Source organism: Xiphophorus maculatus, chromosome 13 (genome assembly GCF_002775205.1).
Source record: "Xiphophorus maculatus strain JP 163 A chromosome 13, X_maculatus-5.0-male, whole genome shotgun sequence".
Lineage (NCBI taxonomy): Eukaryota > Metazoa > Chordata > Actinopteri > Cyprinodontiformes > Poeciliidae > Xiphophorus > Xiphophorus maculatus.
The window spans coordinates 3,079,314-3,105,176 of NC_036455.1; the positions used below are offsets into that span (position 1 = coordinate 3,079,314).

Sequence of the window (25,863 nt, forward strand, 5' to 3'; positions counted from 1 at the left end):
ATAATACTGGGATCCTGTTTCTCTGTTTACTCTGTAATCTTGTAGAGGAGCACTTCTGTCATAAAATCAAATAGAAAGCTGTTCAAAAAGAGTAGAAGGCTGTAGCTTTTGCTTAAAATATTTTATTTGTATTAGAGCAGTGTTGTGAATGATCACTTTGGTGTTTTTGTGGAATAAGTTACACTGTATTCCTTAAAAAAAAAGTCCCATGTAAGCCAAATCTTGAAGTGAAATGAAAACTGATCTGAATGTTGAGCTTTGATGCTCCATTAACTAGTTAGGAGTGCTGTGTTTCCGCTGGGCTTGTTGCACAGTGATCTGAAAGAGAAATATCTGCGCCATTGTGCTGGAAGATCAAGTTAAAACTCCAGGGTGTGGCATTTTCAAACTGGTTTTGAGCTTTAAATTGAGTTTAGCCTTGAAAGAGGATATTTATTCTTACAGATGGAACATATTAAATGTCACAAACATGATCTGATTAAAGCACAAGATAATCAGATACTGTGGCTGATAACTAAACTATTAAGTACATTTGTAGTTTTCCAACACCACTTTCTGCAGCTGGTGGATGATGTTGTTTTTAGTCTTGAATTACTTGCATCGGACACCTGACAGAGATCCCTCCCAAGGCAAACTTTGCATAAATCTTTTGTCCTGTTGTCTATTATTACTCCTGAAAACTGAGGTGTGATAGCAGGCAGCATATTTTATAGAAATGAATAACAACTAGCAGTTTTGTACTTAAAACTAAAAATATGATTGTACAAGACAAGAAAAAAGTGAATTATAATTTTTCTTTTTTTGCGAATGTGTATGAGTTGCTGCTTTCTTTCTAAGCGTACTTCTCTTGCAGGTCTCATAGATGGCTACACAGGAGAACGAGCTGTGCTGGAGGAGCGGCTGCGTCAGAAGGAAGAGCTCCAGCTGAGCCTCGAGCAAGAGCTCCAGGTGAGCTGCAGGGAGGGGGAGACACGATCAAGTAAATGACATGTCAGTGTTCGCCCAGAAAACTTGCTAAGCCTGGTGCTAGATTGTTCATCCAGTGGCCCGCCGTGTTTTTGAGTTAAAAATGTCTAAAGTTGACAGAAAATTTGAAAGTTATGCATTTTTTTGGAAGATTTGAAGATTAATATCAAAGGAGCAACTCTAAAGTCTTAATAAAGGCAATCAGACATTTTAAAAAAAAAAAGTATGATTGCACTGACTAATAAATTAACAATGCTAAGCCTAGCGGGGGCTCAAACATAGCCTGGTGGCCCACCAGGCTTATAATACACTGAGGGAAACCCTGACATGTGATAACTAAAATGGTGGATGTATAGCTGCTGACACACAAGGATCTTGGCAAGAATTCAAGATTTGCATAAATACAGAACACCTCGAGTCCAAGAGAACTAAGTTTTAAACACAATGTGCCGCTAAAAACAGCACTAAATAATGACATTTGATTTTTTATTTAACTTTTACTGAAATATTTTTCGTTGGATAGCTTGTCAAGTTGTGATTAAACTGATAGTCATACATAAATGGTATTGTACTTGATACAATTTTGCATTTCTTTAAAAAAATAAAAAATTTAGCTGGCGACAAGTTCTGTTGAACTGGATGTCATTATCTGATCCTTTGCTAAAGGAAAGCAGATATATAAGCCCAAGTGTGATTACAACACACAAAAAAACATAATAAAGAGTGAGTAGGACATGTATTAAAGAGCTTTATTTTGCCAAAATTGGTTTATTTATTCTTTAACTTTATTTTGTTTAGTCAAAAAGTTACTTTCTCCTGCCTGCATTTATTGCTTTGTCAGGCTATGCTGCTTTTGAAAGTTGGTGGTTGCCGTAGCAACCAGTAACTGACAGCTTGTCCACTTTTTCTGTTGCCATCGGTAACAGTGGGGCAGAAGCTTCTGGTCTAATGTTAGCCACAAATTTTATCTTCTCTCTTGTTAGAATAAATACATAGAGCCTGAGTGTGGCATTCAGGTCTCAAAATTAAAAATTATAACAAAACAAATGTGACAAAATCTCCTCCGATATTATCAGATTTGTTTCTTAGATTCTAAATAAATCTGATTTTGACTTTTCAAGCAGAAAAAAACTTGACATTTTCTTCTTTTTTTTTTGAGAGTATGACAACATGTGGCAGCAAGCAGACAAATCTCAGCTCCTGATATACATTTTTTATTTCCCCCTCAGGTAACAAGTAGCCGGCTACATGAGTTGGAGCAGGAGCGGCTTCAGATGCTGGAGGAGCGCGAGCTGCTGTCACGGCAACAGGACGCCATGAGGGAAGAGGCGGGGCCACGCGAGCTGTGTACGTATCACCTCAACGAAAATGGGGGGCGTATTATATTAACAAGGCTGTGGTGTATTGACTCACAGTTACCTTCTTTTACCTGCAGCGCAAATGGAAAAGTGTTTACTTAGCTTTTAGACAAGATCAAGAGTTAGTTATTTACAGTGACATGTAAATTGTTAGTTGAATTTTAGGCGAAGCCTGTGAATCATTCACCTACAGTCGGCTAGTTTCAAGATTTTTCTACAATTTTCACTTAAAGGATTTGATTTAATTGTGGTTTCTTCAACAAACCTCATAGTAATTATTTTATTAGTTCTAAGTTCCTTTACTTCAAATATTTTATTGCTTTCATTTAGAAAGCAGAATAAGCAATGGTTCTACCAGAAACATAAAGAAATACTCATATTAGGGCTGTTGTAAACAAATATTTTAGTAATCAAGTATTCTATCGATTTTTCTTACAATTAATCAAGTAATCATATAAGAAAATTTGATAAAATAAAATATTGGTAAATCTAACATGACAGCAGTGTTACTATTGGATATCAACATCAGTCCAATTTTTCAACAAATAACATTTCTGTAGTTTAGAAAGTTAACTTGTAACTATAATAGCCCACTTTATAAGTTCACCTGAAGAAAAGTTATTTAAAAAATCTGAAATTATACTCAATTTAATAATAAAGAGGCAGGCTCATAAATACACTTATAAAATAATAAATATACTCCAGCTATTAGTTTATCTATTCATCTTCAGTGAGTGTAATAGATGAACTCTCACCTTTCCCAGCCATTTATAGCTTTTGTGTCCATGTTAGCGACGGGATTTGACATCTTCATGTCGTATATTTTAAGGTTTTTCAGTCTTTTAATTTGACTTTTCTCAAGAGGTAACGTTAATTTTGATGTATGGTTATGCTAATTTTACACTATATTGCCCCCATTTAATAAAAAGGGTGTTACTTCCTTACATGTTCTCATGAATGGTGAGTATCCTGCTATTAAAATCATAAACAAGGGCTTCTTCAATACTTTCCTCCTCACATCACTTTTTTTCTGCATTTTTTAGGGAAAAAGAAAACCTTCCCTTCTTCACCTTTCCTTCATTCTGTACCTGACAGTTTTCCTGTTCATGGCAAAAGAAACCAGAGCATGTTAAACTCTCGTGTGCTTTCTCATCCTCCTATAGGCCTAGTTGAAGCTGCAATGGTTGCAGCACCTGAAGCAGGTGTGTCCACTTTGAGCATGGCTCGGTCATGTCTCTGTCTGTCCTCATAAGTCGTCTGGCTGAGTGATGGTGCATCTCTCTAACCCTTGATCCAGCAACTCATCGACACAGCTTGAAGCTTGCTTGCTTTATGGGCTCACATACTCACTCAAAACAGTCACTAACTTCTGCTGCAGCTTTGTGTCTTGACTGATTCTTGTCCCGGAGTCAGTGTTGGCATCCGCTTTAGCATGATGAAAACAATCTGTAGGCATTTGTACACTGCTTTGCAAAATCATTTGTAAGCTGTTCCTCATTTTGTCACATTACAACATCAAACATCAAGTAAAAATCAGAGCTTCTGATGTTATCCTTAGAGATTATTTTTTACAATAAACCAGTTAATAATAGGACAGTAAAAGATTTTTCTGTTTTAATTTATTTTTTTACAGATTTTGTGTCAGGTGAAGCTAAAACTGTCACTTTAGGAGTTTTGGGTAGAACATATTTACAAAGTTGTTTTTTTAAAATCACAAATGCAAAATGTGTTTATTTTTTACAGTTTGGAGTTAATTACCGCTTTGAGTAAATTGTTCTTTCATCAGTTAATTTTTTTTTTTTTTACTCCAGTTAACAATCGATTACTAAATTAGTTGACGATTATTTCAATAATCGATTCATCATGATTAATGCGATGAATAATTTCAACCCTACTTGGAAGCAATATTTAGTCGTCTTGTTTATTTCAGGTGCGATGTTTTATACTTGATGGAGAAAGTTAATAGACAGGAAAATGTGTGGTAAAAGATTGTTACAATTTCACCTTTTTCAAATATTTTGCAGCCCTAATCAATCACATAAAATCCTAGTAAAATAAATCAAAGTTTGTGGTCGTAAGATGACAAAAATGTACCAAAGTTTAATTTTATGAACAATTTTGCAAAACACTTTACATCATCATGTCCTCTCTTTTTGTGAGCATCTATGCCGTTTGTAGCATTTCTTTGAATGAAATGATTGGCTGTTCAGGAAGAACTCTCCTCGTTAAAGCTTATTAGGCATGGACAATGCAACATGTAAACTGTGTGTCTGACCTGTCATTTTGCACTCTATCCTCCTGTCACTGTGGCACTAATCCTGTGGGGTTTTATCCAGTGTGGGATATTTACTGGTGGCAGCAATGGGTGAAGAGATGCTGGGAATCATGGGGGTTAATGACTGGTAACTGGGTTTTGTGTTGGGAACTTGACTGAGATGTTGGAAGAGTTTGATGTCTGCCATTTTTTCAGACCTTGTTGAAGTATTTAGAAACGGATAAGACAGATGTAGACAATGTCAAAAAGTAAAAGCTGCATTTAATCTGATTAAATGTCACCATCGTCAGACTCTTCAGTTCCATCTCAGATCTTAATCTCGGTGTTTCTCTGAGAAGCTAACCAGCTGGTATTAATGCCGGACGTTCCATCCGTCCTCTCAATGTCGCGCAGACCTGCTGGAGGAAACTGAGAAGCTGATGAAGGAAAAGGTGGAGGTTCAGCGGCAGGCGGAGAAGGAGAACACCGACCTGCTGAAGCAGGTGAAGCAGCTGGAGGACCAGCTGGAGGAACAGGAGAACAGAGTCATCGAGCTGGAGCATTCCCAGACGACGGAGACCAGTGACCTCAGGCAGCAGATTCAGGCCCTGGAGAAACAGCTGGAGAAAAACAAGAAGTTTCTCGATGTAAGCAACCAACAAAATCTACATTTTGTGTTAATATTATTTCACAAGAGTTAAAGCTGTTGTTTTAGTTCCTGGTTTTGAATGTATTGCCAGATCTTGTGTACAAAGAGTCTCCTGAAAATGTATGTAGTGGAGAATTACTGATTTATAAGCCAGCTGATTTAACAGCACTGATTTCCTTAATTGTGGGAGATCGGCGATTGGATGATACTTACATGTGAAGCTGATCTTATCCACCGATCTTATTTACCTTGGCAAAGGTCTAAAAGCCAACCACTGCCCTTTTCTGCTCTCCCTGACAGATCGGCCCCTAACAACAGTCGTCCTACTGCTGCCAATTCAACTACTATCTTGTTATATTTATCAAAATTTCAGACAAAGAAATTTGTGTAGGCATTTTAAAAGATCAGTAATTGGCAATTGGTCAGAAAACTGCAATCTGTGCACCTTTAGTGTGGAGAACTGCTTGAAAAATGCACCACACACATCCTAGTAATCATTTGGAGATTGAAAAACATGAGAATTAATCCCTGGAGAGAGTTCAAAATTAAAAAATATTCCACAGTTTAGAAAGCTTTGGGAAATAGTGCTAAAGTGTTTGACTTTTCTTTGTGAAGGTACACGCCTTTCTCTGGAAAAAATACTTCCTTATAAATTATAATTTTTAGAGAGCTTATTAAAACGGCAGCAGAGCAACAAAACCAACCAAACTGGATCATTACTGCATGATTCATATGAAAGAGACGATGATGATGCAACAACAGCGCTCTGAAAAGAATATTTTCTAATCCTATAGCGCTGTACACACTTTTTCATCAGTTGTTATGGTCAGTGCTTAAACTTAGCTGCAGGTGTGGGAGCTGTTAAAGTAAAAGGCATGTTTTATAATTTTTACAACTTTTCCTTTTAAATTGCCAAAACATCCAGAAAGCAGAGATGTTTCAAATTTTTGTATTGATTAAAACCACAGTGTCCGCCCAAGACGATAGCAGCGGCATCAATGCCTAAAGATTGAGTTCATAAATGTAAGTTTCAAATTAGTATAAAGAGATGGGTAGAGTACTCAAAAGTTAAAGTCAAAGTTTTAAAAAAATTGAAATTATGTGAAATTTCTGCTATTTTAAAGATTAATTTAAGATTTTCTACCTACATAAATAACAAATGTAGGTAGAAAAAAAATTTCCAAACCAGTTTATGTCAACATAAAACTTTTGAAACCAGTATTTACAGTGCGTAATGTATGCATTGGAACCAAATAGAGTACTTCCTGTGATGATGTGTTGTATTTACTGGATCTTTTGACCGACAGAACAAGCTTTTGTAAAAATGAGAGGTCTCACTTGAAGACTTTGTTGCATTTATGATCCTTAGTCACTGAAGTTACTCATAGTTTGTACAGTATCTTAAAATTTTATTTAAGAGTAGTCATAATATTTCTCAAGTAAAAGCTGAAAGTGTAGTGCAGAAAAACTACCTCTAATTGTCCTTTTATTTTCTAAAAAAATACTAAAGTAAAATATAACTATTTACTACCAACTTCTTATTATTCTGGATTACAATTTAAATTGCAAGTATTCAGCAACAAAAACCTGAAATACAAAATATGTAATCTGTAATGCTCAACTCCTGAGTGAAATTAGACTAGTATTAAATTATAAAATTTATGCAACAGTTTAGTTCAATTCATTTCAGATTTATTGCACCAATTCACAACAACTGTTGTCTCAAAGCAACGTACAATAAACAAACAAAACATTCATTTTATTAGCAGAAATATAAATTCAATTCAACCAAGCAGACAGATTCACAGTTTATTACATCTATTATCAAATAATGCAGTAAAGTTCTGTTTATTATTCAATTTGGTTAAAACATTTTCTGTCTAAGGAAACCCAGCAGTTTGCATTGAGTCACTGATTTGTTGCTACATGCTAGCTGTAACAGCTAGCATGTAGCAACAAAGAAGAAAAATAACCTCACCTTTTAACGTAAAGAAACCTCCAGCAAGTTTAACCATTTTCTTTATTTAAAATATTAATTTGACACAATGACTGCTACATTTTTAGTTAGCTGTGTAGTAAAGGAATAAACATTTAATTTCAAATAAATTATGAAAGCCTTTTGTTACAGTCCCAGGCAGTTTAATGGAGCATTTACATTTCTTGAGGTCAAATCGTATGATTTGTGAAAAGAATGCAGACATCATAATTATTCATCTCTGCTGTTTCCAGTAAGTCTGTTTTCTTCTTCCTTTATCTGCTGCATGTCTGTTTTTTTTCGGTGTCCAGGAGCAAGCTGTGGACCGCGAACACGAGAGGGACGTTTTCCAGCAGGAGATCCAGAAACTGGAGGGGCAGCTGAAAAGCCCGCAGAAGCTCCAGCTTGGTTCTGATCAACGAAACCAAGAGGTAACAGGAGGAAAGCTCAGTTTCTCTGCCAGAGTGCAGATCTGTGTGAGTGACTGCAGAGCAACAGGACGGGTAGAATTTTCTTTGTTGGCTTAAAAATGACACCAAATAGTGACATCGACACCGACCGAGAGATTGTTCTTTTGAATTCTTGTGGTTTCTGTGTTAGGTAATGGTTTGTTTAATTTCATCAGAATAAAACATGAAATTAAACAAACATGAAATTAAACATTAGGCTAATGAAAGCCTAATGCTTTCATTAGGCTGCAACAAAATGTCAGATTTGGATTTGCTGTGCGATTTCTTATTTGCTTTTATGTGTCGCATATTAAATTTACTTTTCATTATCGTTTGTCCTTCACCATCATCCTTTAATGGAGACATCCAGTCCTCCAGTGGGATTGAGAAATGTAGCAATCATCTCCTCACCTTTAAAGATGAGATTTTTGCCATCTGCAGTTTGTTTCCAAGACAAGTTTCACTACCTATTTTTTAAGTAGCTAAACTTGAAGAATAAACAGTTACATCCAACTAAAAGTCTATTCTTTAAGATTAAAAACATGCAATCTGCTTTTCCAAAAATATCATCCAATTCATTTTCGTTATCATGAATATATGTTTTAGTTTTTTGTCACCATCTTTTAGATTGTTTTGTTTTGTCATTTGCCACTGCTTTAGCCTCAGTTAGATATTCTGAATTTTCGGCAGATTTCTGTAGCATTTTTCATCATAAAGTTTTTTCTGCCTCTGCTTCCCTCACGCCCTTTTACTCTCCATCCTGTGGTCCATTATGCCTCTGCCTCCTTTCTTCTGTGGCTTTAGCAGGTGGATGGAGTAATCCTGAAGGTATTGCTTCTAGCTGCATCTCATCTCCTCTGCAAACATTTAGTGCATTTCTAGTCATCCTGACCCGCTTCCTAACTTCCTCTGGTTTCCCTTTTTCTTAGCTTTGTTAGAAAAATCCCTCTGCTTCACCCTCTTGTCCTGCTAATTATTTTTCCTCTTCAAAAGACAAAAAAATTGCCTAGTCATGCATTTTAATATTTTTCTTTTTTTGCGGTTGCTATTGACTTTGGGAAAGTTTTGGACTAAAAGTTAAGTTACTCATGAGCCATCTGTAGACTTCACAGTTTTAGACAATTGTCTCTGCATAAATGAGCAAGCTGTCACTAAATCTTTGACAAAATTTTATTTATCTTCCAACAAACAATAACAACAAATAAGAAAAGCTCAGTACTCAGAAAGAAACTTGCTTCTCACTTCCCTTATTCACAAGTTAAATAAGTAAATTATCTGGAAAAATCAAACATACAAACATATTTGCATCTCTTGTCATCAACATATTTGATGAACAATTTTCCAATTGAAGCTTTTTCAGTTGTAGCCTTTTATTTTTAAACTTATTTGTGGATAAAGTGGGACAGTGGAAGGATGTTTTGTGCCTTCTTTAAAGTAACTTTCTTCATTTTCTGGTAGAGGAAAATGTGATTACAAGTCTAATGGATAACATCCACCATCTAGTTTGAACATGGGTCAACATGCCATCGGGCAGAAGAGTTGAGAGGCCAGACAGGAATTAGAAACGTAATAAATAAAAATAGGGAGCGATGATGCAATCAATGACTATAAAGGTCATTTAAGGTCATTATGCATGAAATTATGTAGTAATATAACTTAAAGAAGCAATGTTGCTTAAAATACAGACGTTTAATAAAATAAACACAATTAGTTATTTTAATTTTGCTTATATTTAAATTTTTTTATTTATTATTATAAATACAAATCTGAAAAGTGCCTTGTGCTTTTTTTATTCAGCCTCCTGTGAGACAAATCAACAGCAATTACAGCTTCAAGGCTTCATTTTGCCAACAGTATGAAATTTGTAGAGTTGACTTGTAATCAGAAGGTTGTGGGTTCAATTCCAGTTCCATCCTGTCACAAAGTTTACCTTGGCACAGTAGGGGGAAATGTGACTCTAATCTGCTTTTTTTGTGAATATGTGACTTTTATGACTGACTGGCCCATGGTTTGTGCCACTTCCATATGTGGTACTAAATCGGATCCACATCAGATTATTTTTAAAACGTCCGCTGTCTGAACGGTCATGTTGCATTTTATTGGACTTTTATGTCATTGATGTGAGACATTCATCATAATTCTGCACCAGGAGAAGCGTGTGATTAATCTAAAGTGTTTAAGGCTTTAATATTACCTAAATCAAATTAATCGCGTTATTTATTTTGACCTAAAAGCCTGTCTCTTGCAGAGGGTTTCTTAGTTCTAAGCAGCGCGTTTCGTGATCTTGTACTGCGTTCAGGAATGAAGACTCCAAACGCGAGTGAGAAGACGAGCTCAGCGGCAAATTTAACTTTAAAAAAACATGGCAGTCAGAGCGGGCAGGTCGCATACAGAGGCTGTAGACCTTGATGGAACGTACCGAGTCTGAGTCTGGTTCTTTGTTCCTCTGCCGCATGTGTTTCCCCCTCTTCTTTCTGCCCCCTTCCTGTCAAGTACAGTCCACTAGTGCCCAAAACAATCTTTAAAAAACTCCCAAAAAACATTGTGATGGACATAAAACCTACAATGAGTTATTGTTCATTTGAAACAAAATTACTTTTGGTAAACCTTCTTGAATATGAAAACCTGGAAAACTGAGATGTCTAATTTGAGACAATAAAACATTTTTTTGAGAACGTGCATTTTTACATTTCACGTTTACAAGGTTAAGCATAGTGATTCATGGTGATTAATCACAGCGGTAGAGTGTGATTGATCTTCTTGGTTCATTTTCTTAGATATTGGTTTTAACCTCTTATTTATTTATTTATTTTTATCCATCAGAATTACATGTTTTGCTTTTGTTTCCTGCCCTTTGAGATCTAAAGATATAAAGGGCATTATAAATAAAATCTATTACTATTATTATTATTATTATTAATAAATATTTTAATCAATTGACAGCACTAAAAGCAAGTCAGCTTTAATAAAATACACTTTTCTCTTACATTAGATTTAAATCAGCCACATTAAAACTATTCTTCTCCTCTCCTCCTCCATATTGATGGTCTTTGCTTTCACAGGTGGATCGTTTCCCCTCCGTTGCTCTTAACTTCTTTGTGTTTCGCGTCTCTCTCCCTGCCTCCATCCCTGCACGTTTTCTCACACCAACCCCCACCGCCTCCTTTCTCAGGTGGATCAGCTGACCTCCCCGCTAACTGCACATGTATCGGCTACGCTGTAGCGACTTGGATCTGATCAAACAGTCCTCCTCCTCTGTGTTCGTCGCCTCACTCCGCCTCTCTCTCTCCCTCTCCTCCTCACCAGGTGGAGCAGCTAAGCGCCCAGCTGAAGGAGAAGGCAGATTGCTGCAGTGAGCTGCTGCTCGGCTCTGAGCAGCTGCGTCGTGAGTTGGGAGAGCGCGACGAAGAGATTGAAAAGCTGGAGAGCCGCATTCGCGAGCTGGAGCAGGCCCTGCTGGCCAGCACGGAGTCCCAGGAGAAGGTTAGGAGGAGGGGAAGAGGGAGATGAAGGTTGAGTCTGAATGTTAGGCTGTGTGTGTGAGAGGGAGCATGCTGGAGGAGGAGAGAGGGAGAACAATGTGTGGGTGGGTCTACTTCAGTTGCTGTCGCTGAGTTAGAGGCTAGCAGTTGTTAAGATTGCCCCCCAGTGTCTGTTGATGGTTGTGGGAGGAGGAGTGAACCTAAAAGCAGTATAGATGATTAATTAGTTGTATTTTGCAGCAACCAGCCTGCTGTTGTTCGATTGCTGCAGGAGGTTTTTCTTTTACGCTTTTCTGTGCTTAGGTCTGCGTTCACACCAGCCCTGCTTAGTCCGCTTTAATCAAGCTCCAGTTCGTTTTTGAAAATATGACTAGGTAATTAAGTCTTATTGGAAGATATTATTAACAATAGTCTTAAAAAGGGCAAGCAAAAAACTGTTGTTTCAGTCCTTTCATCCTAATTAAAATGTCCAAAATTTGATTTCACTTTATTTGCTGAAGTTCTTATTTTTTAGACCAGTAAAGATTGGAAGTGGTTACAAAAACTGATGTATACAACAACAAAAAAAACTATAACAAATGAACAATTAATTCTTACCCTGGTGGGGGCGCAAGTCAAGCCTGGTGGCCCACCAGGCTTACAAAGCCCTGGGGGAAGCCCTGGCTCAAAAAGCAGGAAGCACACTACATCTCAGGGGATTCTGGGTAAATACAACCAGACCAAACATGTGCAGGACAAGTGACTCATGGTCTTTTAGACAAAAGAGAAATCCTACAACCGTTAAATTCTAACGCTACTTCATTTTTGTTTACATTTTGTGAAAAAGAAAGTTGCGCTCCAGTTGTCTTCTGACGTTTTTGTGTCGTTTCCTTCAGTAGTTCTTAATGCAGCGCCTCCACAGGTGAGGAGGGGAACAGGTTTTTCAAAGGGTTTGGTTTGTTTGACACAATGCAGTGTGAAAGTGAATCACAGGAGCTGAAAATGTAACATGTTGCGAATAAGGTTGCACTGATTGCAGTTTTCTGGCCGATCACTATTTACAAAGCCTGACCCACCGATTCCGATTTTGACCGAAACTAATTTTTTTGTTGGAAATGATGAGAAATATAACTAAAAAAAAGTCGCAACAGTGGGGTTGACTATTGTTAACTGTCAGTCAAACCTGTCTGAGAGAGAAAAAGAGGACAGTGGCTGATTATTAGACCTTTGCTAAGGTAAATAAGATTGGCTGTACAGGAACCCCTTGTTGCATCTTTGGTTCCCAATGGAGCAGAGACTACCTGAAAATAGCTGCTGAGCCGTGTCGTTTCTTTCACAGGTTGAACCAAAGAAGCAGCATGCACCAATCACTGAGACGAAACACTCCACACTGGAGGCTCAGCTTCAGACTGAGAGAGAAGCTCTGGAGAGGAAAGAGAAAGAGGTGAGGGAGGAAACGGACAGTTATTAAATGTCTCAGATTAAAACCAGGAGAGAAACAATCACATGGTGAGTCTGTTTATTTATTAGGAAATAAGTTAATCACCAACATATTTTCATCATCTGGACGCCCATCCATTCATCCCTCTCTTTATCCATCCATCCATAGCTCTCACTCTCTCTCTCTGAAATCACATAACTGGCTAGTTCTGAGTCTTTTTCTTATATCTACTTATTCAGACACACTTCATATGTTTTCACAGTCGTGTTCAGGGACCGGTCCGATAATGAGCTCCGTGTTTATCTTTTGATGTTCCTTCTGACGCTCACTTCCTGTTTGATCTGCCGCCACAGATCTGTAACCTGGAGGAGCAGCTGGAGCAGTTCAGGGAGGAGCTGGAGAACAAGAGCGAGGAGGTGCAGCAGCTCCACATGCAGCTGGAGATCCAGAGGAAGGAGATCAGCAGCCAGCAGCAGTTCCTAGAAGTGAGGGACAGCATGCTCCAGGTGAGCACAATTACTCCTAAGAAGATGAAACATAAAAAACATTTACAGTGCCTTGCAGAAGTGTTCATACCCCTTCAACTCTATCATGGTTCATCATGATATAACCACAAAATTCAATAAGTTTTATTGTGATTTTTATGAGATTGTGAAGCTGGAGGTTGAATATCCGTTTTTTCAATCTAAACTTTGACATGAATGTGCATTGATGTGAACCAATCTATTGGTTTAAATCAATATATATTGGTGTAGATAAAGTCCTGTGGGCTTGTTGTGCTTTAGGAAGATGAACCATATAACTCTACAAAGGCTGAAGAGGCAGAAATAATTCTGCAAGACATTTTATGTATTTTAGACATTTTTAAACCTCTAATACTTTACCTCTCAGTCTCTCCAGGAAGTTGGAATGTTCTTTTGTGGTTGTTGGAGCTTAAAATTACAGATTTTGTGCTACTTTTTTCAAGAAGGTTGTTCTTTTTTCAGCTTTATTATAGAAGTTTATATTATATATTAAAGTTGAAATTGCTCCACATAACCTTTGTTAAAATCCTGTCTTTTTTGCATTGTTAATATTTGAAGTGCAAATGAAATTTTTAAGTAACCTTTATATAATTATAACCAGGTCCTGTGAATCTGTCAAAGTGCAAAAGAAGAGTTTGATATTAGTCATTTTAGTTAACATGAACTGTAAACTACAGAACATTTCAAAACGGTTCTATCCGGGAAAAAAAGGCATTGTTTCTGTTTAGAGACATCCTGAAACAGGAAGTTAAATTAGAAGGTAAGACTTGCGGAAAAGTTTAGATTTTTCTTGAAAATTGCAAGTCTGAGCAAAACTTGTGAATAAATTTACAGTAAAGGTTTTGATCTTAACTTTCTGGAGGGACTGATTGACATAAATATAAACTATTATTACTCTGTAAGACATTGAAATAGCAGAAATTGGTTTGTTATAAACTTTTTCAATTTAACATCTTGGTCAAATTTGCCATGAAATTATTTCATAAAAACCTTTTTATTTTCTTGTTTACTTTAAACTGTGTTTTTACTTTGTACAACAAATTAAAAAGATGCTTTTTCCTTCTTTTCTAACTCTGTTTTTCATATCTTTAAGCTTTTTTGTCCCTGTTATTTTGCTTTGCAAAGCTTATCCCCGTGACATTTCCACTCTCTCAGCCAACAAGTTCCCAGTCTCCCCACAGAAAGACTTTGAGTGGATAATAACTATGATGTGTTCGTTAATAGCCGTTGCGTTATAATCTCTGACTCTTGAAGGTGATGGAGGAGAGGGACAGAGAAATAGCTCTTCTTAATGAACAGATCTCTAAGCATCAACACATGGAAGCCGCCTTTGACAACAAGGTAACCAAACATGCGCATAAAAAATAGAGCCAGTCTTATTTCATATGCGCATTGCTCTGTAGAAATGCCTCTGTGTGTGTTTTTATTTTGCTCCCCCTGCCTCCCTTCGTTTCATTTTTTGGGGTTTTGTTTTCTGGTTGGTTTCGGTGAGTAGATCCGTAGCGTCGTCTTGTGTTTTTGAGGTGGTTTGCTCTTGTGAGGTGGTTTTTATTAAACCTCTGAGTCCTTAATGTGTGAACTGATTCTAACAAAACTTTAGGGCTGCAACTAATGATTATTTTAGTAATGTGACGATTAATTGTCTAAGAAAAACGGCATATTCAACAAATTTTCATTCAACCACTTAAACCTTTTTTATACAATTTTAGAAATATGTTAAAATATGCAAATAAGAAAATAATCATTTTATTGCTTAGAATGAATTAATATAGCATTTTTAAGTAAATCTTAACAGGATGGGTAGAACATACAGGGTTTCTCCCAGAAAACTTGCTAAGCCTGGTGGTTGGGGCGCTAGGGCATTCATTCATCCAGCACGCCGCCATGTTTTTGAGTTAAAAGATGTTTAAAGTTGACAGGACATTTGAAAATATCACCTGATAGTTATGCGTTATTGGACGACTGGAAGATTAATACCGAAACACCAACTATAAAGTCTTTAAAAAGGCAATCATTAATAAAAACTAAAATAATTAAACAATGCTAAGCCTGATGGGGGCACAAGTAAAGCCTGGTGGCCCGCCAGGCTTTTTATGCACTGTGGGAAACCCTGACATTTCTACAGATAATTGTGGTTTTATCTTATATTTTTGTACAGTTTTGGCTTAATTATTGCTATTTTTAGTATCAAACAATGGAGGCACTGCAAAGACACAACATCTTGCAGTACTTTGGTCTAGTTTCTACTGCAAATTTCTTAGTATACTTGGAGTAATACAAAGTAACTTACAAGTAACTTTTCAGCAAGATATATGAGCTTGTTTTAAGTAAATAATTTCTAAATTTTGAAGAAAAAGTGCTAGTTCCATTGGCAGATTATGTCTAAGTGAAATAATCTGCCAGTAGAACTAGAACTTTTTCAAATCAATGTAAAGAAATTATTGACTTAAAACAAGCTACTATAAGCTGGTGTGGTCTTATTTCAAATGTACTAAGGTATTTACACTAGAAATTAGACCATAAATACTTGGTAAGATTTTGAGTTCTTGCAGTGTTGAAATCTGTTTTACACTTTTCACATCTGGACAGATGTTGTCAATGATCCCACTATAAATGATTGACTGCTGTCAGCAGAAAGCCCTGAAACATATTTCAGATCTAGTTTTATGTCTTTTTTAAGAAGAAAAAATCTGATTCTCCTGAAATGAAATTTGTGTCGTTTTTGTTCCTGATTTTGTCTTGTTGGTTAATATTTGTGACAACCACAAGTATGAAATCAAAATGTTGGAGTTGCATCTCTAAAGGTTTTAAATACAAACAGTGAGGACCAACGTTTGACTCTGAGGTTTAATCATGTTGTGGGATGTTCATGGTCTTATCAAATATCAACACTCTGCTGTGATATTAATCTGTATTCCTTCTTCTTACAGGAAATGGATGCAAAGGATGAACTGATTAAAGAGCTGGAGGTCCAGGTAGAGTATCTGCGGAGTGAGCAGGACCGCCTGAAGACGGACAGAGAAGAAGAGGTGGACCAGCTGAACGCGGTCATAGAGAAACTCCAACAGGAACTGGCCAACATCGAGCAAAAACAGCCGGAGGCGGAGGAGGAGGCAAAAGAAGAGCTGGAGAGCGGAGGATGTGTTGCTACCAAAGAGGAGTTTGATGAAATGAAGCAAAGGATGGACCTGGCCACCAAAGAGCTGGACACTCTGAGAGCAGAGCACAGCAAGCTGCTGGAGACGTACCTGCGCCTGAAGCAGAGCGCAGAAGCCTTAGCTGAGACGGAGAATCTGGGCGGCGCAGAAAGCGAGCTTGAAGAAGCTCTGAGAGAAAAAACTGCAGGCCTGGTGGTTCTGCAGGCTGAAGTTCAGGCGCTGGAGCAGAGCGCCGCGTCCAGAGTGGAGGAGCTGGAGCTGCGAATCCAGGAGCTGGAGGTCCTAGTTGAGGAGAAGGACTCTGAGGTGGAACGCTGCCAGGTTCTTGTGGAGGAAACTCAAAGCCATGCAGACAATCTCCAGCAGAAGGTTTCCACTCTGGAGGGACATCTGAGGGAGAAAGTGGCTGAAGCTTTGGTTAGCCAGGCGACTCTGGAGGCCTTCCAGCAGCAGCACAGGACTGAAGCGTCAAAACAAGAAGCACAGAGCCGCCCCGCAGCCACAGCCTACGAGTTCGGCGACTTTGGCATCCCACAGATGGATTTCAGCAGCCTGGGTCCGGCCAGGCAGGCGCCAAGAGGGAAGGTGGCTCAGCTGACGCAGAAGCTTCGGGACCTGGAGGTCGGACTGAGCGGGATGCAGAAGGACCAGGAGCTGCAGAAGCAGCTGCTCTCCAGCTCCGAGGAGGAGGTGCAGGAGTACGAGAGGAGGCTGGTGGTTCTGATGGAGCTGCTCAGTGGGATGAAGGCCGGGCCGCAACAGAGAGCAGCGCTGTCTAACGAGGTGAGGAACCTGAGAGTTCAGCAGTACATTAACCAGTTACATTAACATTTCATTTACTTGAGTGACTTTTTTTAAAAGACGTACTTTAGGAGTATTTTTACTTTTATTATGAAGTATTTCAACTCGTACTTTAGTAAAATTTCTGGATTCTCTACTCACAGAATAAAAAAACATGTTTTAACCAGAAATTCACCAGACACAATGAGCAATAAATCAGTTAATCACATGATAATTTAAAATGAGCAAAAACTGGATGATGAAAGTCTTCAGTCTGGTGCTTTGGTCTCAACCAGCCCATTTTTTGAAGGACAATTTTGTTTAGAATAAAAGAGAAAGCGCTTCATTGACAAGCTAAGGTGTTAAATATTAATAATACAAATATAACCATAAGAGATCAGTTTATAAAATATACATATACCTAAAAGTGATGTAAATGTGACTGAATATAAATAAATAAATCAATAAATAACAAGCATGCACATGCAAATATGTTAATCTAAAAATAATCTATGAATGAATGCAGAGGAAATTAGATTTAAGTTACTCAGAGTTGGGCATTGTGAAGGCTAATGGCTACGTAGATTTCATAATTCATTTTATTTATTATTTCTCTTGTTTAATTTTTTTGAATATTAAATATTTCTTCCAATTCCTGTTAAATGTTCATTAGAATGTAAAGTTTATTGATCTTCAGAATGTCTTCTTGTGTTATTATGCCACTATTATCATTATGTTGCTTGAAAATGCTCTCAAAACAACAATGTGGTTTATTGCAATATTATCATCCAGCAATAAACAGACACTCGCCTGTGTTTTTTTTTTAAGTGATTTTTTATTTTAAATTATTTTATTGATACCTGATTTTTGATACTTATTTGAATTATTGTCATTTTCGTCTTTTAAAAAACAAAAAATTCAACTTAACTTTATATTTTGGTCCTTCTGATTTTGTAATTTTTAGTTACTCAGTACCTGAGGAGACTTTTTACCAAATACGTTTTCACTCTTCAGTATTCTGCCTAAATTATATCAGCCTGATGTTTCCTCTGAGCTCTAAATCTATGGATTTAAACATGTCAGCCTGTAATAATTTGTTTATCTTTGATAAAAGTGGCCTCCTCTTCAGGCCGAGCAGCCGGACGTGTCGACGCTCCTTCAGGAGCTGCAGGAGGTCCGAGAGGAGGCGTCCGCCACCGAGGAGCAGCTGCAGAGCCTCCAGGACAGCTGCAGCAGACTCAGACAGGAGCTCCACGTACGTCCTGCAGCTAATACCATCCAGGCCTGTCGCAATAAATCAGCTAATTAAAACAAACTCAGTCATTTCCATTTGCATGATTTATTGTTTTTCTCTTTCTACTAAAAATTGGACGACAAAAGTCTTCAATCTGGTGCTTAGAAAGACAGTTTTGTTTACAGAAACGTTATCGTTTATTTTATTTGTTGTGTTGTTTTATCTTTCAGTTCCAGTGTTAAAGTTGATTGATCTTTCAGAATGTTTTCTTGCATTATTATGCCATTATTACCATTATTTTATTTGAAAATTGGCTAAAAACAACAATATTATCGTTTTATCATCCAACAAAATTTGCTGGCCTAGATGCAGACGCTCACCTGTAGTTTTTGTTAAAATTATGTGAGTTTTTTTATTGAAAGAAGCTGATTTGGAAAAAAAAATATTTTCCTGATTTCATTTCTTGTTACTTAAAAGAGTTATTGTCATTTTTTTGTCTTTAAAATACCAAAATTTCCACCTTATGTTATATTTTGGTCCGTCTGATGTTGTAATTTTTAAATATTAAATGATTGGATTATTTGATTGGTTGCTTTTTACCAAATACTTTTTTTACTTAAAAAATTTCTTGGACGTCTACATTAGGCCAACTATCGTCACACTGTTGGTCTTTTATTACATTCACAAACCTGAACTTTTATTTCCAGGAGAAAACTGCGACTGTAGAGAGACTCCAGGACCAACTGGACACGGTAAGAAGTCCAACTGGATTCCTCCCAGTTTACATTCGTCTGAACAGAAAGCGTAAAGTTGCATGTTTTCGCTGCAGACGTCAACGGCTGCTGGCGAGGAGTCGAAGACGTCTGAGCTTGAAGAGAGACTGGCTGAGGCTCAGACTGAGGCGGCGTCTGCCAAAGAGGAGCTGAGCAGCTGCAGGGAGAGTCTGGACAAACTGCAGGAGCTGCTGCAGGTAAACAGGAGCTCAGACTGGAACAGCAGATGACGTTATGAGAGTTTGTAGAATGTAAGAAGTTAGTTGAGGCTTATTGCATGTTTAAAGTTCAATAATGAGATCAGTTTCCAGTGTTCTGATTATTTGGAGCTAGACTGATCGATCAGCTTTACAGCAGAGCAGGTGGAAGGTTGGCTTCGTTTCAAGATAACAAAATTGATTTAAGAACGGCTTCAAAGCTCACACATTCACACTTAATACAAATCACTCTGATAAACAAACAACTTTCAATGTATAGATTAAACAAATATCTACTCTTTATGAATGTGATTTAGCCATGATATGTAAAACCAAGTCCTGAAATAAAGACATACTCTCAACAAATAAATGTATACCACTGTTTGTATGTTATTTTATTATTGTTAAAATAATCTGGTGTATAATTTCATTGTTTAAAATTTTGTTGAGAAGGCTTAATTGATGACCAGTGGAAAAATTTAGCAAAATATTGACTTTGTTTATTTCAGTTTCCAGGATTGGATATTTACTCCTTTATTTATTAATCTAAAGTATAAAAACTGGAATTTATTTTCAAAAAAGGCATTTTTCACCTTTATTTCTGGTTGAATTACCTTTATCTTATTATTTATTTGCCAAATCACAAGTTGAGTACCAAATTATAACCACAAATATTTTTGTTTTTGAATTACTGACAGAAAAATTACAACATGTTGGCCTATAGACAACTTTTAATCAACATTTTGAAAACAAAAATGGTAATAATTTACAAGAACTGCTTAAATTATTCAAAGATCACCAATGGTCATTTAAAGAATCTGTATTTTAGTAATATTTGTTTTTATTTCTTTTTACTGCTTAAAGCTTCATCAATTTTGCTCCTGGCACTTTTTTTTACTAAAAGATCCGCAAAAACCAAACAAACAACTAAATATGGATGAACTGATCAGTTGGAATAACTATGGCAACTAACAAATATTTTAGTCGTAAATTACATATTCTAAAGGTTTTTTGTTTAAGCACTTTTTATACAATATTAGAAATAAATAAAGAAATAATTAAATTCCATTTTGTTAACTTAGTAAAGCTGAACCAGGAGAAGCTAAAACTTTGCTACTTTAGGAATTTTAGCTAAAACATATTTATATACATTTTGTTAAATTTTGGCATAGTTACTACTCTGAATATATGCTGGGGTTTTTTAAACAAATGCCCTTCTTGATTAATCAATTACTAAATTATTTTATGATTATTTCACTATTCGATTCATCCTGATTAATCTGGTGAATCGTTTCAGCCTTAGTTGGAACTTTGAGTTCACACTTTTCTCCTGTTTGATTTTAAACTTCAGGAGCGGGAAATGACCATCGCTCACCTTAAAGGAGAACTTTTCCAGGTGAGTCACTCTTGCTTTTGTTTTAATTCTTGGCTCTGAATTCATTAACTTTGACTTAATTTTGAATATTTGGTGCCTTCAGGTAAAAGCTGCAGAGGACGGAGCGGACATGACGGATCTCCTCCATGAACTCCAGGAGGCCAAAAGAGAAGCAGCTTCCACCAAAGAAGAACTGAACGTCTCTCTGGAGCATCAAGTGAAACTTCAAGTGGATGTTCAAACTCACCAAATCTCCCTTTCTAAACTCAACGAGGAACTGCAGGAGACGAGAAGCAGAATGAACGCCACCAAAGAAGAGCTGACGAAATATCAGCTGCGAAATGAGAAGCTTCAAGACGAGATTCAGGGTCGCGAGGTTTTGCTTTCTGAGCTCAAACAGGAGCTGCAGGAGACGAGGAAAGAAGAGAAAGTTTGTGAGGTTTCTGTTTCCGAGGAGATCCAGGACGCCACCAAAGAAGAGCTGAGTGAACATCAGCAGCGTAACGAGGAACTTCGAGTTCAGGAAGTCTCGCTCTCCAAGGAGCTGCAGGAGATGAGCAGCAGCGTTGATGCCTCCAACGAAGAGCTCAGAGGCTACAGGCGGCAAAACGAGGAACTCCTGGAAGACATTTCAAGACTTAAAGCGGAGCTGCAGGAGATGAGGAGGACTGCGGTCGCTTCCAAAGAAAAGCAACATGACGAGGAAGACCATCAAGAAGTCAGAGTTCGTGAAGTTTTGCCTGACATGATGGGTGCAGACGCCACCAAGGAAGAGCTGGCTAAATATCAACAGCAAAATGAGAAGCTTCAGGAGGAGATTCAAGGTCTAGAGGTTTTGCTTTCTGAGCTCAAAGAGGAGCTGCAGCAGATGAGGAAGAGTGCAGACGCCTCTAATCAAGAACTAGCTAAATATCAGCAATGTAACAAGGAACTTCTTGAAGAAGTCAGAGTTCATGAAGTCGCTCTCTCTGAGCTCAAAGAGGAGCTGCAGGAAGTGAGAAGGACTGAATCCAAAAAAGAGCAAAATAACGAGGAACCTCATGAAGCCTCTGTTTCTGAAGAGTTACCGGATATGAGGAGTGCAGACGCCACCAAAGAAGAACTGACTAAATATCAGCAGCATAACGAGAAGCTTCAAGAAGAGATTCACACTCACAAAGTCTCCATTTCTAAACTCAACGAGGAGCTGCAGGAAATGAGAAGCAAAATGGACACCACAGAAGAAGAGCTCACTAAATATCAGCTGCAAAATGAGAAGCTTCAAGATGAGATCCAAGGTCGTGAGGTTTTACTTTCTGAGCTCAAAGAGGATTTTAAGGAAATGAGGAGAAATGAAGACGCCTCCAAACAAGAACTGACTAAATATCAGCAGCAAAATGAGGAACTTCAAGAAGAAGTCCGAATTCTTGAGATCTGTATCTCTGAGCTCCAAGAGGAGCAGCAGAAGATGAGGACTGCGGTCGCCTCCGAAGGAGAGCAGAGTAATGAGAACCTTCAGCAAGAAGTCCAAGTTTGTGAAGCCTCTGTTTCCGAGGAGCTGCTAGAGATGAGGAGGAGCGCAGACACCACCAAAGAAGAGATGACTAAATATCATAATGAGAAGCTTCAAGAAGAAATTCAAGGTCGTGAAGAATCTCTGTCGAAGGTCAGAGAGGAGCTGCAAGAGATGAGAAGCAATATGGACGCCACCAACGAGGAGCTCAGACTCTCCAGGCAGCACAATGAGGTACTCCTGGAGGAGATTTCAAAGCTTAAAGCGGAGCTGCAGGAGGCGCTAATGAGGGCATCAGAATCTGTTCCTCCATCTCCTCAACCGCCGTTCTCTGTCTCCTCAACATCCACCGCTCAGCCCAAACGGAAAGGCACCAAGCAGCCAGCCATGAAGGGGGGCAGCGCCAAAGAGAAACCGTCACTTTCCCGGAAAAACTCCGCCCCGCACAAGACGCCGAGCCCGCAGCCGAACAGCAGCTCGGATCAGCACCGCGACGCCACGACGCACTCCTTCACGCAAACCGAACCCCTCTGGATGAGCGACCTGAGCCAATCCGCCACCAAGGAGCAGATCGAGGAAGTGATCGGGGAGTTTCAGGAGAAGATCGCCCAGATGCAGGAGCTGCACGCGGCGGAGATCCTCGACATGGAGGCGCGCCACATCTCAGAGAGCGAGATCCTGCGCAGAGACACGCAAGCTCTGGAGGACGAGTGCAAAGGTCTAAAGGCCGTCATCGACAAACTCTGCTCCACTGAGGTGAGTCCGAGAAACATGGAGTTCGCTCTGTTCACAACATCTAAGCTTTGTATTTTGTCATGTTTTAACCTGTAAGAGTGACTGAAATCCTTAAAAAGGCTTGAATTTCAATTTGGGTGTTTTCAAAGTTTTTAAAGTGCTTGATTTTTGTATAAAGTCCTGGATATTGTTGCAAACTTCACAGTTTAACACTGCAATCTAACATTTGATGAAAAACCTTTATTTATAAAGTGTTCTTTATGGTTCAACCCAAATATTTAGCATATTAAGCAAACAAAGAACCACACAGATTCTCAGCATCTCTCCATAATTCTAGAAGCTTTTTTTTTTCTCATTCAATGTTTTTCTCATAATTTTAAGATGTTTTTCTGGTAAAATTGCATCTTTAATTTGCTTTGATTTAAATATATCTTCCTAACTAAACAAAAACTCTGGTGGCTCCGTCTAATCACAGAATGGTTGATTGAAATAAAAGCACCTAAAATATTTTAGAATATTACAAAATATTTTCTGTCATTTGTAATTTGTTTTTTAGAAAACATACAAAGAATAAAAAAATATTTAATTTTTTTTTTTTTTATTAAGAGAAAATGTAATACTTTTTTAAATTAAGAAATTATAAAAAAATTAATAAATATACAAAAATATTTCTGGAAAAATGCTAAAAAAAATTTTTTTATTTTTATTATAGAAATGCCTGTAGGAGGTATTTCTGCTTACTGCAGTTGTGTTTAACCTGCTCATGTTCTTTACAGGCGCCTCCATTAAGACGAGACCGTCCTGCTTCACAGTTCAAAGACGGCTACACCAGTGGTGAGAAACGTCACATTCAGCCCATAAACCACCTTTAGTTTTCTGCTGCTGCACTTCCTTATCCTTTCATTTAGCTCTTGTTGGAATCCCAGAGTTACTGTTCAGTGGAAATATAAAATTTTGAGGATGTTTGTTTTTCTGTCTCGCAGACAGCAGCTCGGACTACAGCCAGAGGACCGGATTCGACGTCCCGAGTTTACAGCAGGAGTTTAGGTCGACTCCAGAAGGCGCCAGGAGGGAAACGGACGATCCTCTGCCCGACCGGATCAAGGTAAAATCATCCTTCAGATGTAGGTGGCTGGTAAATAAATTACACTCTGCTTTGATTGTGCTGTATGATGAATTATTAGGGCAGTGGTTCCCAAAGTGTGGGGCGCGCCCCCTACAGGGGGCACAGTGCCATTGCACGGGGGGCGCGGAAAGCGGTATGAATGAATGAAAAACGTTACACAAAAGTGTTTCACCATCTTTGTAGTTCAAAACAAACTACAAAGATGGTTTGTAGTTTGTTTTGCTGCAACCTGAAGTGTGAAATAAACTTCAGTGAAGTTTGAAAACAAAATATGTGAATAGGTTTGTGTCTGGTTGAACAATATGTGTGCCCAGTTGATTTTTTTTTTTCTTTTTTGGGGGGAATTTTATTGTAACCCATAGGGAGGCCCAGAAGAAAATCTTTGGGAACCACTGTATTAGGGCAAGTCTAAGAAAAGAAAATACAGGAATAAAACCGGAATAATGCGAGAATCGGGTCACAAAAAGAAAGTAAAAGCAGAAAAAACAAGACAAATTGTCATGCCAGAAAAAATTCATGTCAAACGATTATTTGTCTTATTATTTTTACTTTTATAAGATAAATAAATATTAGGAGGATGAATTAGTAATTTTCTGAAAATTCCTCCATGAAAAATAATGTAAAATGAGGAATACCAAACATTTTGTGACGTTATACTTTGTTTTCAAATAAGGAAATACTTAATCTTTTAACACATCAGCATCAAATTATTATCCGCAGTAGGATTTTTAAACGTTGGTCCAAACGATCAAACACGACTGAAATTGGAAGAAAACAATTCACAAATTTGACGAGTTGTTCCCTTCAGATTAAAACAACTTTTTTTCTTGTAATTTTCTTCTTCTGCATCTTAATTCTTGTAATATCACTTTACTCTGTTAGCTTAATACTCCTTCGTAGAGTTTCATGCTTCCATAAAGTAAGTTTTTTCCTGTTTGGGGTTTTGTGGCACGCAGACGTTGCTGCGTGAGGTTCACCAGGAAGGGATGCAGGTTCTGTCCCTGTCCGAGCTGCCGCTGCCCGAAGGAGAGCCGGGCGGCCAGTTCAACATGGACGGCTGGGCGAAGGAGAGAGACGCCCTGCTGGCGACGGTTCAGTCGCTCAAAGGCCTTATCACCCAGATGCAGACGCACAGCCAATCACAGGTACTGTAAGCATCAACACGCAGTTTGACGAGGCTCAGCCAATCAGAGGCCGGCGTTTACAGGGAGAGGATTGGCTAAAAAAACTTGTTTGTTTTAAAAGTAAAAGTTTGCATTCACATTTTGAGTCAAATCTGTCCATCCCTTTTTAAAAAAAAGGAAATGTAATATTTGAGGATCACATTGTTGGTTTAAAAGCGCTAATTAATACAAATGGTGCAACTCATGTTAAGATGGCGTTACTTCACTTGTATTTCTATCAGATTGATCTGTAAATAAACATTTTTAAACAATAAAACAACAAATATATCCATGCATTCATAATTTATACCAGAATTTTGCAATCTTTACAACCCAGAACGTCGTTTTCACCTTGAGTCCAGATAAATAACACTAGTTCAGAGTCTGACCTTTTAAAAAATGCTAAAGCTAAGTTAAATAATTTTTTATTAATGTCAAACAGGAAATGTGTTGACATTTTTTAAAACATTGTGTCATTTTTTAGGTTTTAGGCTGAAGAAGTGTGCACACCCTTCTCTCTCTCTCAGATCTCAGATTAATACTTTTGATTCAGTTTCAGGGCTAAAAAAAGTCATTAAAGTTCTCTGGTGCAATTTCACAGTTAAAATGAAGAAAAACATTTTCCAAAAGAGGATGGTATGTTTTCTTCTGTTGGATCTTGATGTGTGTGGGAAATTATGTAAAAATAACATGAAATTGGTGTTTATATCTTGGAAAAACAGTGTCTTTAGTCAGAGGCTTCTTCAGATTTGC

The 25,863-nt window shown here is 37.8% G+C and overlaps 1 protein-coding gene across 8 annotated transcripts in view; it reads left to right on the plus strand.

Moving 5' to 3' along the window:
• akap9 (A-kinase anchoring protein 9) overlaps positions 1 to 25,863 on the plus strand; it is a 90,556-nt gene that overhangs the window by 53,873 nt on the left and 10,820 nt on the right. For 3 of the 8 annotated variants that reach the window (XM_023344867.1, XM_023344872.1, XM_023344868.1), the window contains 18 exons: positions 854 to 948; positions 2,196 to 2,313; positions 3,488 to 3,526; positions 4,993 to 5,225; positions 7,514 to 7,633; positions 10,958 to 11,134; positions 12,452 to 12,556; positions 12,907 to 13,059; positions 14,332 to 14,418; positions 16,008 to 17,018; positions 18,130 to 18,270; positions 18,957 to 19,001; positions 19,079 to 19,219; positions 20,571 to 20,615; positions 20,698 to 22,842; positions 23,598 to 23,655; positions 23,805 to 23,926; positions 24,904 to 25,092. In XM_023344867.1, the coding sequence (XP_023200635.1) occupies positions 854 to 948; positions 2,196 to 2,313; positions 3,488 to 3,526; positions 4,993 to 5,225; positions 7,514 to 7,633; positions 10,958 to 11,134; positions 12,452 to 12,556; positions 12,907 to 13,059; positions 14,332 to 14,418; positions 16,008 to 17,018; positions 18,130 to 18,270; positions 18,957 to 19,001; positions 19,079 to 19,219; positions 20,571 to 20,615; positions 20,698 to 22,842; positions 23,598 to 23,655; positions 23,805 to 23,926; positions 24,904 to 25,092 (5,024 nt within the window). The remainder of the gene's footprint in view (positions 1 to 853; positions 949 to 2,195; positions 2,314 to 3,487; positions 3,527 to 4,992; positions 5,226 to 7,513; positions 7,634 to 10,957; positions 11,135 to 12,451; positions 12,557 to 12,906; positions 13,060 to 14,331; positions 14,419 to 16,007; positions 17,019 to 18,129; positions 18,271 to 18,956; positions 19,002 to 19,078; positions 19,220 to 20,570; positions 20,616 to 20,697; positions 22,843 to 23,597; positions 23,656 to 23,804; positions 23,927 to 24,903; positions 25,093 to 25,863) is intronic. The other 5 variants (XM_023344871.1, XM_023344874.1, XM_023344870.1 and 2 more) reach the window with 4 other exon arrangements.